This window comes from Apodemus sylvaticus, chromosome 9 (assembly GCF_947179515.1).
Source record: "Apodemus sylvaticus chromosome 9, mApoSyl1.1, whole genome shotgun sequence".
In the NCBI taxonomy this organism is placed as follows: Eukaryota; Metazoa; Chordata; class Mammalia; order Rodentia; family Muridae; genus Apodemus; species Apodemus sylvaticus.
The window spans coordinates 5853840-5874898 of record NC_067480.1 but is presented as its reverse complement, the minus strand read 5'-3'; the positions used below and the strand labels follow the sequence as shown (position 1 = coordinate 5874898).

The 21059-nt window shown below is 46.7% G+C and overlaps 1 protein-coding gene across 1 annotated transcript in view; it reads left to right on the top strand.

Moving 5' to 3' along the window:
- Positions 1-21059, top strand: part of Lama1 (laminin subunit alpha 1) — a 134513-nt gene that overhangs the window by 86189 nt on the left and 27265 nt on the right. The window contains exons 32-42 of the mRNA XM_052193520.1: positions 167-360; positions 1031-1173; positions 3963-4052; positions 5397-5508; positions 6326-6488; positions 13780-13987; positions 14746-14862; positions 14988-15151; positions 17485-17620; positions 18489-18582; positions 20017-20133. Coding sequence (XP_052049480.1) covers positions 167-360; positions 1031-1173; positions 3963-4052; positions 5397-5508; positions 6326-6488; positions 13780-13987; positions 14746-14862; positions 14988-15151; positions 17485-17620; positions 18489-18582; positions 20017-20133 — 1538 coding nt within the window. The remainder of the gene's footprint in view (positions 1-166; positions 361-1030; positions 1174-3962; positions 4053-5396; positions 5509-6325; positions 6489-13779; positions 13988-14745; positions 14863-14987; positions 15152-17484; positions 17621-18488; positions 18583-20016; positions 20134-21059) is intronic.

Below are 21059 nucleotides of genomic sequence, written 5' to 3'. Positions count from 1 at the left end.
AGATGGGCCTTATGATTTAAGGATGTTCCTATCCTGTAGCAAGGTTTCCTCAAGTGAGTGTGTGCTCTGCAGTCCTTTGGCAAGGAAAGATGATTTCCCCTGGGCAGAGCTGATGCATGAGCCTGGTTGGGGGAGACAGCTCTGTCCTGTGCCTCTTGTTCTGTAGGTGCTCTGCGGGCTATCACGGCAACCCTCGAGCGGCAGGTGGCAGCTGCCGGAAGTGTGATTGCAACCCCCAAGGCTCTGTCCACAGTGACTGTGACCGTGCATCCGGGCAGTGCATCTGCAAGCCAGGAGCTACGGGGCTCCACTGTGAGGAATGCCTGCCGAGACACGTCCTGATGGAGAGCAACTGTGTCTGTAGGTGATTCTCCTGTGTGTGTGCCTCAAGCTGGGTTTTCCTCGCTGACAGGGACCTGGCTATGGCGCCCACAGGGTCAGTGGGATACCATGCATCTCACTATACTTTGTGTTTTGTTACATTTCCTGAACGCATGCTGCTGTTAAAACTACTGAATTGAACCTTTAGTTGTATCAGCCAAGACACCTTTGACTGTGGTAGGCTCTTGGGATATAGCCCAGGCTGGCTTTGAACATCACAGTTCTGCCTCAGTTTCCCAAGTACTGACTGCGAATACAGGCATATGTATTGAACCCAACAAATCTTGACTGCATCATTTAGCAGTGTTAATAGTTCCTTTATGGAAACCGAGGACCAGTCAGCCTGGAAGAGAGAATATCCTGCGGGGTTGTCATTTTTATTGCCCAAGTTTCAGGACCCTTTAGTTGTCTCCAGTTCTGATGGCTGTCTCTGTCAAGTGTAAGACCTGGTCCCCCCGGGAAGTCTTAGTGGGCCATCCCCTGATACACACTGGAAAAGGTTTTCACTTTTGTTTCTGTGTTTGTGATAAGTAAATTCCCCCCATTCTGTTGCCAGTCCACAGGGCCCTGAGTGTGTGTTCTTCCTACAGTACCACACTTGTGTAGGTCGGGGATCACAGCTTTGTCTTCTCCCTGTGTTCTCTTCAAGCTTGTGATGATGAGTGTGTGGGTACTCTGCTGAACGACCTGGATTCTGTTGGTGACACCATTCTGTCTCTGAACCTCACGGGCGTTTCCCTTGCTCCGTATGGAATCCTGGAAAATCTGGAGAATACAACTAAATATTTCCAGGTTGGTGCTAGCGATATAGAGATGGTAGAGAGGAACATTTGTCATTGAGGGAGGAGTGGGGGACCATTTGTCTCCCCAAACTTTCAGTCCCCCAGGTGGCCAGTGACAGTGACCTCATCCCACACTTATGGGGGATTTCTGGGATCTCTGCTGGAGTTGCTTCACAGAAAACTCCTTGGGTTTTCTGCCCACGGATTTTGTGCCACCTTCTGGGATTAGTGTTGCTTCATGCCAAAGATGAGCCATTTTGTTACATCTTGTTAATTTTAATTAGAGTTCTTGGACACAGAAAGTAGTCTTCCTCCTTGGCCAACTATTAAAGTCTCGGAGGGACAATCCTTGGTTTGTTTTATCAAGAGATCTGGTCAAAAAAGCAAGGAAAGTTAAGAAATTGACTTAGAGGCAGCACCCTCCTCTGGAATGCTAATTCTAATTGGGAACATATTGCTAAATTCTATTTATCACTTCCACACTGTAACTTAAAATAATCTACTCCCTGTGCCATGCAGGGATGGTCATTACTAAGTGCTAGTTTATAGATAGAAGCTTTCCCCTTAGTGTGTGCTCACTTACACACACTCACACACTCACACATTCACACACACATTTACCCGGGCACTCACACACTCACATGCACATATGCATTCAGACACACATTCACACACTCACATACATACACGTACACCCACACATGTACACTCACATGAACTCACACACTCACATACTCGAATACACACTCACACACTTGAATACACACTCACATGAACTCCCACGTACACTCACTCAGACACTCACACACACATTCACACACACACACACACTCACACCCTTGTATACACTCACATACATACTCACACATGCACATTTATACTCACATGAACTCACACACACTCATACAGGTACTCACACACTCACATGTGCACACATGAACTCACACACTCATATACTTACACATACTTGTACATGCTTCCACATATTTGCACACACTCACACACAACACTTATGCTCACACTCACAGATTCACACTCACACAGCTCCTTCACCAACGAGGAGCTGATGAGCTCAAGGAAATATTTTGATATTACTTTGTATTACATCGCCAAATGTGCTTTTGAAAGATGGGGATTCTATGTTTATTTAGAAACTTCTACAAAAGGCAGGAAGGAAGAGATATTTCAGTTCCTAGTCCAATGCGGGCCTGTGGAGCAGGCTCATGTACCTGTGGAAGAAGCCTGGCCTTGGTCCGGTCTGGCAGCTGGAAGCTCTGTGAAGTCTGTTCATTGCTCCAACACAGTGGGTTTTGATAAGAAGAGACAGCCCATAGGCAAATTGTTGGAACTGGAAAATATCATCCTAAGTGAGATAACCCAGTCACAAAAGAATACACATGGAATGTAGTCACTGATAAGTGGATATTAGCCCAGAAGCTCTGAATACCCAAGACACAATTCACATATCAAGTCATTCCCAGGAAGGAGGAAGGAGAGGGCCCTGGTCCTGGAAAGGCTTGATCCAGCATTGTAGGGGATTACTAAGACAGAGAAGTGGGAGGGGGCTGATTGGAGAATCGGAGGAGCGAAGAGGGCTTATGGGACTTATAGGGAGGGGGGACCTGGGAAAGGGAAAATCATTTGGAATGTAAACAAAGAATATAGAAAAGAAAAAAGGAAAATAAAAGTATGGGGAGAGAAAAGAGAAAAGTAAAGAGAGAAAGAAGAGATAGAGGAGCGAGAGCTGGCCATGACCACATGGAAAGAGGGAGAAGAATGGGGAGAGAGGGGGGTGGGGGGTCAAGAGACAAGGAAGACAGCATGGGCAAGAGAAAGGGGCAAGAGAGCTAGGAAGGGCCAAGAGGTTATAGTGGTCCAGGCTACCTGGCTGTTACCAGGTAACTGTGGGGTGGGACAAACCTGGCTGTAGCCAGGTGACTGTGGGGCTGGAGTCCAGCCAGAACACTAGGAGCTTGGGGTGTGGCCCTACATGGCTGATGGCCACAGGGTTATGTCCAACAGTCTGACCATCATATATCCAATCATCAAGTGGTGTGCTCTGCTATTTAGGGAACAGGGTATAACTGTGTTTTGAATTTATCAGGTGACTCAATAGTTGATTCAGATTTAACTAAGCAGACTTGACTGGTTTGCTCTAATGCAATCTACACATCATCCCCTTCACAATGTTTTGAGTTCGTACCCAACACTCTCTGGAGGGTAGGAGTGTGAACCAAATTGTTTCTGATTTTTACCAAGAGAGTGAATTTGGGCAGCGTACCTACACCCTTCCTAAATAGTAGAGCAACTGCTCTACAGCATTGTGAAAGGGTTAAGTAGTCAAACAGGTAAAGAGGCTAGAATGTTGGGATGGATTAAACACTTAGTTATAAACCATTGTAAAGGCCTCTGCTTGTTGGATACATTTTAATTTGAGCCTAGTAACCACTCCTTTATACTTTAATGATTATAATTAATATTTTATAACTTTGATAGTTAAATAAAGGTGTATTTGGTCTACAAAATGCCACCTGTCTCAGATTTTGCTTTAGAGACCAGAGTTTGAATTTATGTCCATGTCGGAGCCGCACAGAAGGCAGCGGTTTCTGTAACTAAAGGCTGATGGGGACTGAACATGCGCCCTTTTAAATAACTGTTAAAAGCAATTAGGATGTCTTTCTGTGTACCAAAAATCAATTGGCCCACGAATCTCTGAAGAATGGAACACTTTAAATGTGATACATTAAGTAGTGTAGTTGCCTTAAACAATACAATGTCCATCTTTTTTGTTTTTCCTAGAGGTATTTATTAAAGGAAAATGCTAAAAAGATTCGAGCAGAAATCCAGCTTGAAGGAATCACAGAGCAAACAGAAAATCTACAAAAGGAGGTACGTTCTCTATGAAAAGATCCAGCTCCCGACAGCCTACCAGCACAGCCCTGGGAGCTGCTGGGTCCCACCTGGCAGGTTCTAGAGTTTCTGGTTAGCTGTACACCAGATAAAGATGCCTATCATCAGACACTTCTAACCCCATGAGCTCTCCTGCTGCGGTGGGAAAAGGCTCCTGATTGGTCACTGTTGCCATGGGTGCTGTACTGGCTGGTTTTGTGTCGACTTGAAACAGGCTGGAGTTATGACAGAGAAAGGAGCTTCAGTTGAGGAAGTGCTTCCATGAGATCTAGCTCTAAGGCATTTTCTCAATTAGTGATCAAGAGGGGAGGGCCCATTGTGGGTGGTGCCATCTCTGGTCTGGTGCTCTTGGGTTCTGTAAGAAAGCAAGCTGAGCAAGCCAGGGGAAGCAAGCCAGTAAGTAACATCCCTCCATGGCCTCTGCATCAGCTCCTGCTTCCTGACCTGCTTGAGTTCCAGTCTTGACTTCCTTTGGTGATAAATAGCAATGTGGAAGTGTAAGTTGAATAAACCCTTTCCTCCCCAACTTGCTTCTTGGTCATGATGCAGGAATAGAAACCCTTACTAAGACAGGTGCTGAGGAAGAGCAGGGTCATCTTAGCTGCTTGCCTACGTGATCCTTAAGATAACTGAGCTATCTTCCTTTTCCTAAGTCAATTCTGTCATGGGGTTCGTGAGAACCCCGGGCCCTTCCATCGCTGGATACTAGCCTACTTCATTCGACTTCCCAGGCAAAGCAGGCAGTGCATTCTCTTAAGGAGTCATTTGCCTTGTTATTCAACAAGATGTGACTGTCTACAATTGCATGATAATGTGAATAGAGGGCTTTCATGTATAGCAGGGGTTTGAAATATGTAGGTCATGACCTGTTTTAGAGGTCAAACAACCTTTTCCCAGGTGTCGCCTAAGACCATCAGAAAACAGATATTTACATTGCAGTTTGTAGCATCAGCAAGATTATAGTTATAAAGTAGCAGCAAATGTAAGTTTATGATGGGGGGTGTCACCCCAACGTGAAAAAATGTATCTTAAAGGGTTGCAGCATGAGAAAGGTTGAGAACCACTGCAGTGCAAACGTAGGAAACATCTTGCTCTGTCAGTCATATATATTGTTTACAAAAATAAACCATCTTTTCTCATGTGTCTAAAGTGATTTCAATACACAGCTAGTCAAATTTGAGCCCAGAAATATCAGCCTTGGTTTTCGAGAGCATACATTTTTTAGGTCTGTATATGTTTTGTTGCTTAAAAGAGGCAACGGCTAGAGTTCAGAAACACGAGCGATGCTCAGCTAACTCACCCAAGTCCTTACTATCTGCTCAGCTCACCAGAGTGTTGAGAAGCCATCAGCAAGTGAACACAGCAATGGAAAGAACTTCCAATCGGAGTCAAGCCCTGACTACGTTCATCGAGCAACTGCATGAAGACATCAAAGGTAGTGTGTGCAGACCCTCCACTGGGGACTTGTGCTTACAGACAGTAAGAGTCATGATCACCATGTGGCATGCGTGAACAGTGTGGGGCTGGGCTTCCTAGGGCTCAGGGACTGTAATATCCCATAGCACAGGCATCAGGAAGTGTCCAGGTCACAGGCTTTCACAGTGTTGTCTGTTTTATACTCTGTATTACACCTGACTCTTGGATCCCCATCTCTGACCCGTCTACACCAAAGTTGAAATGCTATGTCCATGCCTACTTACCCACAAGAAAGCTGACAGGATTGGGGCTCCTGTTTGGGGCCAACCACCCTTTCAGAGTACTTCTGCCACACCATAGTTGTGTCTCTTATGCCATTCACCACGGGTTGTCAGTTTCTTGACTACTAGAAAATACGGATGTGCTATCCTTTCAGAGCTATGATGCAAGGCTTACAAGGTGTAGAACGCAGTGCCAACAAGATTCATGGGGAATGAATAGGAGAAGGATCAGAGCACAAATCGCTCAGCTTTCTACCGGGGATATTGCTGCAAAGTCAGTGTCTGCCCAGGCCCAGATCAATGTGGTAGAGAGCACAGAGCAAGCCCTCACGGGTTTGTGGCTGTAGAGGAACACTAGCATTAAATATCCAGGAATCCCCAGTCCCAGGGTTGGCTTGTTAGGAGATATGAGAGAGCACTTGTGTGCACAGGGTGCTTAGAGGTCCAACCCAACCTAGATGTTCAGAGCTGTTCTCACCATAGAACACCCTACACCCTTCCATTCACTACTGCCTACCCAGAAGAGATTCACTCAGTGATGAATCTTCTCCACAGAAATCACGGAAAAGGTGGCAACGTTGAATCAGACTACCGGTGAAGATTTCCAGCCACCTGTTTCTGCTCTTCAGAGCATGCACCAGAATATTTCGTCACTGCTGGGACTTATAAAGACAAGGAATTTCACAGTGATGCAGCAGAATGCCAACCTTGAACTCAAGTAAGTTCTGAGCGTTGCTCGGACGCCATCAGTGAGACCCAGCGCCTGGATGCCGGGGACGGGGAATGGTGGGGAAAGTGATGCCTGAGAATTAATATCCCCAGAGAGGAGAGAGGCTGGTGGCCGGGAAAGGCAGAGAAGGGCACCTGCCCCTCCAAATATAGGAAACGAGAAAGTGAAATCAGTACACTCCATCTCTGGTCCTGTGCAATGGGTGCATTCTTGTGACTCTAGAGTAATTTTTCCTACCACCCATTCAAGAGCCTGGTAAACTGTTGCTGTTGTTGTAGTCTGTCAAGAAGAGGACAAAGTAGGATAGCAGTCCATAAGATCCAGGACAGACAGACAGACACTGTCAGAGTCACTGAACTCGGTCATACCAGCCCTCATGAAGCCTCACGTGTGACCCAGGAGAACTGTTGCACATGGATTCGGGAAGTTTGTCACTTCCTTCCTGGACCTTCCCTAGTTTTTTCTTACGGTTATTAGCTGCCATCGTCTTTCTGTCAGGCAGTTCCAGGATTGTTTGAATCTCTTACCCAAGACTCTGTAAAGCTCCGCTCTTCCTGGTAACATTTGAAGTGTTTGTAAATCTTGTTCCTGTGAACAATCATGTGATCAATGTCTCAGGCAGGCTGTTTGATTTTTCCATATTGCTATGCATTTTAATATTAAATATTTATAGTGCAAGTTCTCCTCCTCTTTGGACTATCCCTCTTCCGCTTCCTACCATTCCCTCCTTCCCCTCCCTCCCCTCCTCCTGTTACCTCTCCCCCTCCCTCTTTCTCTCTTCCTCTCCTCCCCCTCCTTCTCAGCATCTTTCTTTCCTCTCTTTTCTTCTACTTTGAGACAGGGTCTCACTCCGTATCACTACTGGCCTAAAACTTAAAATTGCTCTGCCTCATCCTCCTGAAAGGTGGGATTACAGTCTGTGCTCCTCTTTTCTGTATTTCGGGGTTGTTATCTTACCAGAGTAGATGGTAGGAGCTGGATCACTCAAGTTGAATCATCCACACTTTGGGGTTGCCTAAGGCGCGTTTTCAGATTTCAGTCCCACGAGCATGTTACTATAAAGCACTGCAGGCTTTCCTGGCAGCACGCACTTCAGGGTCACATCCCCTTTGTCCTTGAACACATTCTTTTGACCCGTGGCTTTAAATAACTACAACTTTAAAAGGAAAGGTGTATGGTTAGATAGGATTTGGAACAAGGTCTCCTGGTCTAGTTACTTGGTTCAGTGAGCATGGGGAGGCCCTGGGAAAACTAACCGGGGTGCTACAAAGTATCAAGAAGCTAGAGAGGGTAACAAGGACTCAGAATGCCCATCTGTGCAGTGAGGACGCTGGCTTTGCGGCTTCCCCACATAGGACAGAATTCCTGCCTATGAAGGAGCTTGTTAAGATGCAGATTCCCAGGCTGGCAGTCCTGGGGATTCAGTCATCCTGCAGGACACCCCCTTTCTCATAGCTCCCCCCAACGGCCAGTTCCTTTGTTCACTCAAAGGAAGGACTGAGACCCGGGTGCAAACATGGTGCTGGGAACTGGTGGCACCCCAAGAAAGAGTAGAGTCTTTGTGCCCACCAGAACTTCCAGACCACCTAGGAAAAGTTTGTTTTTGAGTAGACATTTGATGTAAGGCATGGAATGTAGAGCCACTCCTTCCGCCTGACCTGTCCCCTAACCACCCTGCTAACTGGGTCCTCTGGGACCTGTGGCTCTCTTTCTGTTTGGAATAAAGCTGCAAGTCACAATCTATATTTCTTCCTTCTATCTATAAGTGAAGCTATGATGAAAGGGACTGCTATTTTAAATGATGGGGGGAGTTCAAAGTGTATTTTCTAGCCACTATTTTCTAGTTTCCATAGATAATCTCTCTCCTAATGACATGTATTATTTTGGGATTAGTTATCATCATATTACCAATTATAATGATTGTAAAATTCATGGTTGGTGCCTGAGCCTGGGTAAACAGTTTTGTCACATATACCTGTCATTATCAGGCTATGTCAGACCACTGTCACCTTCAGGGGCTCACTGCAACTCCCAGGCCCCAACATGTAATTGAATCTATGGCCAAGATTCTTTAAGGATGTGCAGTCAAATGGAAACGAGATGGGAGGAGTCAGTGAGGTTGTGTGGGAAGGATTGCATGGGAGTTTTACCCCTTAGCAGTGTTTCCCCAGCAGGGAACATGCAGTGCCGGTGATAAATCTGCCCTGGGAAGCCATTAGAAATTCAGCACCTGAGGCTTTACTGGGAGCTGGCCATCCATAGTGCTCCTCTGAATGCCAAACTCCCAGCAGGAAAACCGGTGCTTGTCCTAAATCACCAGGCCTGCACAGTGGAGACACCCACTGTCTTAATCAGTTGGAGGAGTGTGGTGATGCTTGCAACCTTGCCCACTGGCCTCCCTGAAGACAGCTCACTCCAGCTTGCCACGTGACCTTGTCTCTACACACTGCAGATGATCCCTGGCAGCCGAGTGAACCCTTTCCCATGCTGGTGTCCACATGGATGCTCAAAGATAACTTCAATACAGAACTGTGTTCTGAAACCAGTATAGGAGGCAGCGTGGAGCAAAGGGGCTGGCTCTTTACTGCGGGATCTTCCCGTTTCAGTGCACTGATGTGCGTGGGGAGTTCCTAGGGAGTGGGTGGACTGAGGGGATGTGTGTGGAGAGTTCCTAGGGAGTGGGTGGACTGAGGGGATGTGCGTGGGGAGTTCCTAGGGAGTGGGTAGACTGAGGGGATGTGTGTGGGGAGTTCCTAGGGAGTGGGTAGACTGAGGGGATGTGTGTGGGGAGTTCCTAGGGAGTGGGTGGACTGAGGGGATGTGTGTGGGGAGTTCCTAGGGAGTGGCTGGACTGAGGGGATGAGTGTTGGTTCCTGCGTTGATTTCTGTGCTCGCTTGAATGTCCTGTCTGCTCCCTGCGTTGTGGCTGCCGCTGCTCACCGGGCCCACACGTGCACACCCTGGGCACCGGGCCGCGGGCCGCGGTGGAACCGTGAACCGCAATGAAACACGCTAGACCAGATAGCTCCACGTGGGCTTTATTTAAGAAGGGGAAGGGGTAGCCAGCGGGAAGGAAAGGGGAAGAGAAAGAAAGAGAGGAAAGGAGTGCTGCTCAGTTATATACTCGGGGGGGGGGGGGGGGTGACATGTGACATAATTACAGGTAAAGGTGGGCTATGGAATTCTGGGTAAATGGCAGCCATTGCCTTGGCAACAGACCTATACATTGCTTTGTATGGCGTCACAACCTTTGCAGGCCTCAGGCCTCGGGTACCTACAATGAGTGTGGAGAGTTCCTATGGAGTGGGTGGACTGAGGGGATGTGTGTGGGGAGTTCCTAGGGAGTGGGTTGACTGAGGGGATGTGTGTGGGGAGTTCCTATGGAGTGGCTGGACTGAGGGGATGTGTGTGGAGAGTTCCTATGGAGTGGGTGGACTGAGGGGATGTGTGTGGAGAGTTCCTAGGGAGTGGCTGGACTGAGGGGATGTGTGTGGAGAGTTCCTATGGAGTGGGTGGACTGAGGGGATGTGTGTGGAGAGTTCCTAGGGAGTGGGTGGACTGAGGGGATGTGTGTGGGGAGTTCCTATGGAGTGGGTTGACTGAGGGGATGTGTGTGGGGAGTTCCTAGGGAGTGGCTGGACTGAGGGGATGTGTGTGGAGAGTTCCTATGGAGTGGGTTGACTGAGGGGATGTGTGTGGAGAGTTCCTATGGAGTGGGTTGACTGAGGGGATGTGTGTGGAGAGTTCCTATGGAGTGGGTGGACTGAGGGGATGTGTGTGGAGAGTTCCTATGGAGTGGGTTGACTGAGGGGATGTGTGTGGGGAGTTCCTATGGAGTGGGTTGACTGAGGGGATGTGTGTGGGGAGTTCCTAGGGAGTGGCTGGACTGAGGGGATGTGTGTGGAGAGTTCCTATGGAGTGGGTGGACTGAGGGGATGTGTGTGGAGAGTTCCTAGGGAGTGGGTGGACTGAGGGGATGTGTGTGGGAGTTCCTATGGAGTGGGTTGACTGAGGGGATGTGTGTGGGGAGTTCCTAGGGAGTGGCTGGACTGAGGGGATGTGTGTGGAGAGTTCCTAGGGAGTGGCTGGACTGAGGGGATGAGTGTGGAGAGTTCCTAGGGAGTGGGTGGACTGAGGGGATGTATGTGGAGAGTTCCTAGGGAGTGGGTGGACTGAGGGGATGTGTGTGGAGAGTTCCTAGGGAGTGGCTGGACTGAGGGGATGAGTGTGGAGAGTTCCTAGGGAGTGGCTGGACTGAGGGGATGTGTGTGGAGAGTTCCTATGGAGTGGGTGGACTGAGGGGATGTGTGTGGAGAGTTCCTAGGGAGTGGGTGGACTGAGGGGATGTGTGTGGGGAGTTCCTATGGAGTGGGTTGACTGAGGGGATGTGTGTGGGGAGTTCCTAGGGAGTGGCTGGACTGAGGGGATGTGTGTGGAGAGTTCCTATGGAGTGGGTTGACTGAGGGGATGTGTGTGGAGAGTTCCTATGGAGTGGGTTGACTGAGGGGATGTGTGTGGAGAGTTCCTATGGAGTGGGTGGACTGAGGGGATGTGTGTGGAGAGTTCCTATGGAGTGGGTTGACTGAGGGGATGTGTGTGGGGAGTTCCTAGGGAGTGGGTTGACTGAGGGGATGTGTGTGGAGAGTTCCTATGGAGTGGGTGGACTGAGGGGATGTGTGTGGAGAGTTCCTATGGAGTGGGTTGACTGAGGGGATGTGTGTGGGGAGTTCCTATGGAGTGGGTTGACTGAGGGGATGTGTGTGGGGAGTTCCTAGGGAGTGGCTGGACTGAGGGGATGTGTGTGGAGAGTTCCTATGGAGTGGGTGGACTGAGGGGATGTGTGTGGAGAGTTCCTAGGGAGTGGGTGGACTGAGGGGATGTGTGTGGGAGTTCCTATGGAGTGGGTTGACTGAGGGGATGTGTGTGGGGAGTTCCTAGGGAGTGGCTGGACTGAGGGGATGTGTGTGGAGAGTTCCTAGGGAGTGGCTGGACTGAGGGGATGAGTGTGGAGAGTTCCTAGGGAGTGGGTGGACTGAGGGGATGTGTGTGGAGAGTTCCTAGGGAGTGGGTGGACTGAGGGGATGTGTGTGGAGAGTTCCTAGGGAGTGGCTGGACTGAGGGGATGAGTGTGGAGAGTTCCTAGGGAGTGGCTGGACTGAGGGGATGTGTGTGGAGAGTTCCTAGGGAGTGGGTGGACTGAGGGGATGAGTGTGGAGAGTTCCTATGGAGTGGGTTGACTGAGGGATAGCCTGAGCATGCTGTCCCTGTGGAATCTGCTTGACAATTCATGGGATCGCAAAGAACAGCAATCTAGGGAAAACCACTTTTGCTACTTGGCTTCACAAGAAGCTAAGTGTGTGATGTCACTGACCCAGGTCACATGTCTGAGGCCACTGATACAGTTTAGAAAGGGAGAGAGGAGAGTCTCCTACATGGACAGTATCACACGCCTTTAATTTCAGCACTTGGGAGGCAAAGATAGATGGGGTTGAGGCTAGACAAATGGATCTCTCGGAGTTTGAGGCTAGCCTGCTCCACAGAGTGAGTTCCAGGCCAGCCAGGATAGCATACATAGCGTATTAAGATTCTATTTCAAAAACAATGAAAAGAATAATAAAAAAAGACAATTCTTCTTATTTACTAAACCATGTTTATTAATGATGCAAATTGCATCTTTTAAGCAATTTGAATGTCAAAGTTTTTTTAAAAAACTGTTTAATCAGCCTCAAAAGGCCTTTCCCACCCTACAAATAAGTCACCCTCTTCTGTCAGTCTCTTGCCCAGAAGCAGTTGCCACCGCTGACACAGAATCTAGTCACTGTTTCCCAGGTCCAGCTTCACTGAGGTGGCTTATTTTAATTTCATGACAAAAATATGAGGGGAAGTTTGTAAATGCAGACAGTTTGGTAACCTAGAAAGCAGCCAATCCAGCTGTAACCGTAGCGGTCCCAGACAAGGGCTGATGTGATGGCTCACTGGGTAAAAATGCACGCTATGGGTCCTAGTCAGGATTACCATTGCTGTGATCAACACCCGGACTAAAAGCAACCTTGGGGACGAAAGGGTTTATTTCACTTAGTCTCCCCATCACTTTCCCTCACTGGAGGAAGCCAGACCAGGAACTCCAACAGGGCAGGAACCTGGAGGCAGGAGCTGGTGCAGTGTCACAGAGCTGCTGACTGGCTTGCTCCTCCTGGCTTGCTCAGCCTGCTTTCTTATAAAGCCAGGGCCATAGGCCCAGGGATGGTACCACCCACAACGGGCTGGGCCCTCCCTTATCAATCACTAATTAAGAAAATGCCCTACAGACTTGCCTACAGCAAGACTGTGTGGAGGCATGTTCTCAACTGAGACCTGCTTCTCTCAGATGACTCTAGCCAGTGTCATGAAGACACTACACAGTGTGCAAGCTTGAAGACCTATGTTTGAATTCCCAAGAACCCACATAAAGCCAGGCACATTAGCATAGGTCTGTGGTCTCAATGTTCTTAGAGTGAGATGGGGAAGCGGAGGCAGGAGAATTCCTGGCAGCTTGCAGGTCAGCTTGCCTGGTTTATGAACAACAGAAGGAACCAGTCTCTAACCAGGACAAAGTAAGGGTCAGTCCCTAAGGCTGTCCTCAGCTATACATGTTTGGCATGTTGTCCATGCATTCCTTCCCCTATTACACACACACACATACACACATGCATAGGTACATATACTCACAGGCACACAAACACATACATAAGCACAGGCACACACATGCACACACACACAAGCACACATGCTCAGGCACACATACTCACAGGCACACACACACATAATAAGCACAGGCACACACATGCACACACAAGCACACACACACAAACACACATGCTCAGGCACACATATTTACAGGCACATACATACATACATAAGCACAGGCACACACATACACACACATACACACACACACACACACACACAGAGGCACAGGCACAGGCACAGGCACATATATGCACACCAGAAGAATTGCCTCTGGTCTCAAGCAGTCAGGATCTATGCTAAACATTGTGATTTATGTTCATAATCCTAGCAACAAAGGACGATAAGGCAGGAGACTTTTTTTGTGTGTGTGTGAGTTCAATATCAGCCTCAGCAGCATAGCCTAGACCTGTCTCAAAAATAAAACGTCAGTCACCATGCATCATTTATGTTTCAAGAAGAAACTATGAATGTGTAAAAATCCCTCATTAGCATCTCAAGACTCAAGCTTTGTTTTTATTTCCTTCTAAGTGAAACCATTTATCTTTATCAGGGCTGCTAAAGATTTATTGTCACGGATTCAGAAGATGTTTCGGAAGCCTCAGGAGAAGCTGAAGGCGTTGAGGGAGGCCAGCAGCCTCCTTTCAAACCATAGGGAGGAGCTGCAGGCTGCGGAGGAGCTCCTCAGAGAGGCTGGGAGCAAGACCCAGGAAGGCCACCTCCTGCTGCTCCTTGTCAAGGCCAACCTGAAGGAATTCAGGGTGAGTCTCAGTGTCTCCTCAGTCAGGAGTGCACTGCACACACGTTTTTGTAGATAGCACCAACTTTAGCTCCTGACAGAGTGAGACTGGCTCCAGGCTTCAGCAGGTGGACACATCCAAATCAGGTGGTTTTTGTTTTTTTAATTTGAAAACAATTTTATTCAAATGAAAGATTCTTGTTTTATTAGAATGATACTATCTAAATTAAAATGCATTTAGGTGTGAAAGTATAAGGTCACAAGCATTTCTGCTTCACAGATAATCCAGAATCATGAATAAAATAGTGTTTTTAAATCATAATTATTACAGTTTTCAATCTTATTTTGTGTCTCTCTGTGCGGCTTCAGTTCTTTTACAATTAGTGAATACCACATTGCCAAAGTGTAAGTAAATATAGTTACTTAGAAATCATCTAAGTAAATATAGTTATTTAGAAATCACCTATATGCAAAAATTTAAGATTATATTTACAAAACTGCTTTAGATCTCATGAAAAAATCTAGCAAAGTACGTGGAAGGAGTTATAATGTAATACTTACATAATTGTCGTAGAAGACACCCATGCTCCCACTAATTCCCCATAAAATTCTCATGAACAATAAAATCATCAAATCCCAGAAGTACATTATTGATTTGATTAATTATAAATTGTTCCACCAAACAATATCCAGGTTGGCTGCATATTTGATACATCCCATTGAATGAATTATAACCTAATGTATATAAAAAAATATCCTCAACTGGTGATTTTGATGCAGGAGAAAAAGCTGCGTGTTCAAGGAGAACAAAACCTGACCTCAGAGCTCATCGCCCAGGGTAGAGCATGGGTAGATGCTGCCAGGACTCACGCAGCTGCTGCACAAGGCGCCCTAACAGTAAGTTACAATTCTGACAGCCACGGCCACCTCCAGGGCATCCGCACGCCGCATCGATGGGTATGTACGTGCCCGCTAGGTGAGTACATAAGTAGTCACGTGTCCATTTTAACTTCTCCATGCAGCAACTGGAACATCACCGAGATGAGCTCCTTTTGTGGGCCGGTAAAATCAGGAGCCACGTAGACGACCTCGTCATGCAGATGTCCAAACGACGAGCCCGCGACCTTGTCCACAGAGCGGAGCAGCGTGCCTCCGAGCTGCAGAGCACAGCAGAAGCCTTGGACAGGTAAGGCTACCACACACTTTCATAATCCAGGAAGAGCTTGCTAACCCTCGATAAGGGTGAGGATGGCCATTTCCGTTAGTGCTGAATCATTTTATGCTGGTTTTGCGTGCACACACATGCATGCAGTCCTGTGAGCCTATGCTTGAGTGCACACATACATGTAGATGCATGTGTACTTAAGTAAAAGTGCATGTAAAAGCCATAGGACAACCTTTGATATCGCACATATTTTAAAACAGTCTTGCTGACCAGGAACTCACCATGCAGGCTAGGCTAGCTGGCTAGTGAGCCCTGTCTGTCTTAGTCGCCCCAGCACTGAGATGACAAGCCACCATGATTGGCTGGGTTTTTCCGACATGGCATCTGAGGAATAGATGTAAGATACTCATGCTTCAAGCACACTTTATGCTGACTGAACCTTCTCTCCCATGAATCTTTATTCCATCATGTAAAACTGAGACTCCTATTTTACTTGTGTGGCAGGACAGTTTCCCTCCTGTGTCTGCCAGCTTTCTTTACCATTGGCATGTATGCATGATGGGAAAATGCAAATGGAATACTATGCTACCATGCAAGGCTATCAGGCTTGTGTACCCTATGGTGCTCAAGTGCCTTGCACATGAGTTGTATAAGGATGCTGTGTTCTCTATAGATCTTGTGTTCTTGGAGTCCATGGCTCAAATGGAGGATGTAGTTGCCTACATTCTACCTGTAGAAGTCTCTTTGCCAGTGCTAAAGGATATCACATCCAATCATGTCTGTTATCTGCTGGTGCAAGTGTGTGTGTGTGTGTGTATGTGCGCGCACAGGTATGTCTGTGTGTGATGTGTATGCATGTGTGTGTACAGGTGTGTGTGTGTACGTGCATGTATGTGTGTATACAGGTGTGTATGTGTGGTATGTGTGCATGTGTGTGTACATATGTGTGTATGTGTGGTGTGTGTGCACATGTGTGTATGTGTGTATGTGTGCACAAGTGTGTGTATGTGCATGGGTGTGTGTGTATGCACAGGGGTGTGTGTATATGTGTGTTTGCACGGGGTGGGGGGTGTGGGGTGTTACAGTTACCAATGAAAGGCTGAATACACACCAGGCCATCACTCTAACATTGAACTGTATCCATAATCCTCTTCTTTTTATCATGAGACAATGTCTCACTAAACTGTTTAGGCTGGCCTCGAACTTACTGTGTAGGACAGGCTAGCTCTGAATTCGTCATCCTCCTTATTAGGCCTCCTAGTCTAGGATAGCAGGTCTAGCTTATCTTGGGTGTTAATTAACTGGTGGTTCTGTGTCTTTAAACTTTGTTATAAAGGATGGATACAAAAAGTTCAAGCGGGATAGAAACATTTAAAAATGGGAAACTATTTCTCACTGAGAAAGTGTCATGAGTTTATACAGCCAAAGGGATAAAAACATAACTCAGTAGACTATGGAGGAAGAAGGTAGGTACTGGAATGGTTGGCTGTGAGTACCATGGTAGCCAGTAGCAGAAAGTGGAGGCAGGGCCTCGGATTCTCCCGTCATTCCTGAATGAGAAGATACGTGGGCACCACCCACAACTAGACTAAAATCTTTATTGTTTAGTAAAAGAGTAATCAAAGAAATTTAAGTATGATAGTCAACATTAAATAGTGTTATAATTTTTAATTGATAAATCATTGAGTTTCACAGTCAGACAGTGACAATGATTTCTTGTGGGAATCGACCAATTCAATAAAATCAGAGAGAAAATGAAGTGATTCCCTCAGCAGGCAAAGATGTGTCAACAGTCACCGCTCACCATCCTTATAGAGCTGGTGAAATCGCACCCTTGCCACGCGGCAGACGCATAAACTATGTGCCTGCTAGTTAGAGTGAAGCTCAAATGAAATAGTTTCTGATCCTCCTGCAGGTGAATCTCATCAAATTGGGGTGTGGCCTCTAGGGGCCACCCTGGCACCCCTGCATGTGGCCAGACAGCCTTTTGGAAATTACCAAGTGGGTTACCAGAGAGAGTATGGCCAATGCACCCATGCAGCGGTGCCCCAACACCGACCTGGAACTTAAATGTGGACCAGAGAGAGGGAAGGACAGATAGCGGGGATTGGTGGTATGGCTCTCTATAAAAAATGCCCATCGTGGGCCTCAGTGTTAATTAAAAGCCTTTCTGAATAGTGTTGCCATGACAGACAGCTTCCCAGTCATGGGTTATGTGTGTAGAAGCCACAGCTTGCTAGTCCTGGCTTCTTTTCTAATAAGAAAGAAACTAGATGGCTTTCAGGGTTAGTAGAAATCTACTCTACCCTAATTGTTCCTTTAAATAACATCTTGAAATAATGTTGGTTCCATAGAGACCTTGAAAATGTGAGAAACGTGTCTTTGAACGCCACCAGCGCAGCGCATGTCCACACCAACATCCGGACACTGACGGAGGAAGCCGAGAGACTGGCTACAGAAGCTCACAAGATGGCTAATGAGACAAGCTTGGTGAGAAATATCTGGCCGTTGTTGTATATCTTCCATTTCCTGCGTGCCATGGAAGGTTCTTCTGGAACACAGTTCTGAACCTGTTTGAGCAAGCCGCAAGGTTCAAATGATTCTTTCACAAGGGTCACCCTGGACCACAGGAAAACACAGATATTTGCATTATCATTCATTAGCAGTAGGAAAATTACAGTTACGAGGTAGCAATGGAAACAGTTTTATGGTTGAGGGTCATCACCACATGAGGAACCGTATAAAAGGGTCACAGCATCAGGAAGGTTGAGAACCACTGCTCTAGAACGGCTTTGGGCATACACTCAGTGGCTCGAATATATATTTTGCACATTCTTTTCTGGTGAAATCCATTTGTGATTTGTTCCGTTGCTTGGTTGATTGGTGTTTTGTTTGTTTGTTTCTTTGTATTTTTTTTTTTACATATCGTATGCCCTTTAGTTCTTAAAGAATTCTGAGAGTGCAGGTCTCACTCTGCTGCACAGTACAGCTTGAATATCCTCACTTGCATTCAAATGCGCCCTGACCCAGACTTGTGGGTAGTTAGAAATGCACTGCAGTGTCCCATTCTATGTTTTTGGTCATTTTTGCTTCTTTGTGAAGACCAACGACAACTATTAAACACAAGGGGAAATCTCAGTTTCCTGTGCTAACGATGCGGGCACTGTCCCGACGAGCACTTGACATCTCTTTTTTACTCAAGCTATGTAATGGCCGATTCTCCTCTTTATACACTTAAACATGCCTCTGTGTTCTTCCTCTCAGAGACCGTCGTCTCCAGCTCTGAGGCTCTGAGACTTTCTTCCTTAGAGCTTGGCTGGTCCTCTTATGATGAGGCTGTTCTCTCTCTGTTTTTCAGATCTCTGAGTCCCTGACTTCTCGGGGGAAAGCAGGCCTTCAGCGCTCGTCCAGATTTCTAAAAGAAAGTACTAGTACCAGGAAGAAGCAGCAAGGTCAGTTTGTGTCTGAATGGTCTGGGTGAGTGCCCACACAGTGACAGAGCTCTGGGAGAACACTCTTTTCTTAGAGCAGTCTGAAGCTTCCCGTGTCTATTTCCCTAACACTGTGATTTCATCTCAAATGAGTGCCATGTGATTCTGAGTCTTGGTGAGGTGGCACTGCTTACTGGAATGTGCAGGCTGCTCTGTAGTTAAGCCTTCCTCATGACCAACTTCCAGGTATTACTTGAATTGACACTACCACCAATCTTCCTGGTGTGCATGGGGTCAACTCTGATGACAGGGGCTTCTCTTTTTTTTTTCCCCAAACTTCCCAATTTCTTGGTGAACTAAGTTATATCTGATGCCATCTTTGCATTTTTCATCTGGCTAGAACTATGATAAGCTCTTATTGAAATGTCACTGGATTAAATCATAAACAATAAATCCTTTTCCATAAACACCTATGCAGTTCAAGAGTTTCCGTCAGCACTTGTCTGGGACTATAAGAGCGATCCAATAAGCATGACATAAGATGGTGAGAATCTGTTCTGTAAGAGAAAATGTGAGCCATGGAATTTTGTTAGTGTATGAAATGCTTCTCACATTGATGCAGTTTGTAAGGGCAGCAGTGCGCCCTCTCCTAGCTCCAGGAACCAAGGCTGAACCTTCCTGCAGCTGTCTGAAGCAAGGATTGGGCCAGGGCATTGTTTGTTCGTGAGACAGCTTAGAACCTCCCCTGTCCTCTCAATGTTAGATCTATACAATTCTTACTCACCAGCTCACAAGTGCTGGCAAGTACTGGCTTGAGTTTGCACAAGTAAAGGTCCTTCTAGTTCATTACACTGTGAACTTCTTGGCAGTTAAAGTCCCATGTTCTGGTCATGTGCTCAGAATGCTAAATGTGGCTTCATACTATGAACAGAAACTCTAAAAGCTTTGATCCAACTGTTCAATCAAAGGAAGCTGGGATGAGTCTAGATTCAGTGGAAGAAATAGAGAAGAGCTGATTGGTCAAAGTGACAGGTCAGGGGTCATGAAGAGCCAGACCACCATCAGGATTCAAGAGCCCTGAGGTGACAAGTTCCAGCATGGGTTGAAAATTACCATCTGACATAAGGCAGTTTAAACATTCCTTCATCGTTGTGATTTTGTAGATTTAGGCATGAAATTCAAGAACAAGAGTGACACTGATAATAGCTAAATAGACAAAATGATAAAAAAAAAAAAAAAACCCCATCCCCCACCCCCACCCCACGCCCCATCCCCACCCCCCACCCCCACTATGTCTGATGAATTGTGTTACAAATCACTGGGAAACCTCTCACTGCTGAGGGGTCTGCAGGAAGCTGTATGTCCCGTGAATGGCTGACCAATGATAAAGCTGTGCCTAGGTGGTGTCCTATCAGACTAATCTGACGTGAACTCTTCCTTTTTCCTTTTTCATAGGCATTAAGTTGAAGCTGGATGAGTTGAAAAATTTGACGAGCCAATTTCAGGAGAGTGTGGATAACATTACAAAGCAGGCTAACGACTCCCTCGTGCTACTTAGAGAAAGCCCTGGAGGTAAACAAAAAGGAGTTTTCTGGCCTGCTTACCTTCTCACTGTAAAAGCATCTCACAGGAGCGTGAGGAAGCCCTGCCTCATGGCTCATTGCGGATCTAGAACTGGACCAGGGTTAATCAAGCCTCAACTTTGAGAGGGAGGCGATTTAGAGGTGAAGGGCACGAAACATTTTTAAACCAATGAACATGTCAAATCCCACTTTACTTAAAGGTGCTATGATTATGCCCTTAAACGATAAGTGGCTTTTGGACAACACTTTTAGTTGCTGACTTTCAAAATGGCTTCGACACAGCACAGAGGAGATAGGGGCCTTCCAAAGAGGCCAAGTGTAGAGAAAATAGAATGCTCTTGCACAGGTATGGAGGGAGTGCTGGATCCACTCACTGTGAACATGGCAAATTAGAGACTTCTTCTGGCATGATCTTCCTCCATCAGATGAAAGAACAGTATAAAATCAGCCTGTTGATCGCTAATATTTGATGATCTGGAAACACAGGTTCTCCAAGGCTTTAAATGAGTCTTGAGTCACAACCCCAATGAACTATGCTGTTGCGCTCTGTGTGCCTGATTGCAGACATGCCATGGTGTGTTTCTAAGGCTCACCTGCTGCTCTTCTATCCGGAACTTTCTTTTTCCCCTTCTGACCACCCACAGGAAAATGACCCTTCATCTATTTTAGTAAAACACATAAATATTCTTTATTCAAACTTTCAGAGAGGTTAAGAGAGGAGTGAAGGACTGCATGGGGATTTTTCTCCTTTATTGCCTGGTGCTGGCAGGGAGGTGTCTTACCATGTAGCCCAGGCTAGCCTCAACCTCATGATGGTGTTGTCCCTGCTTCCTAGTACTGGAATTGTAGGCACGTGCCACATGCCTGTCTTGGTAGCTGTACACTTGATATGGCCTTTTTTCAAGAATAAATATT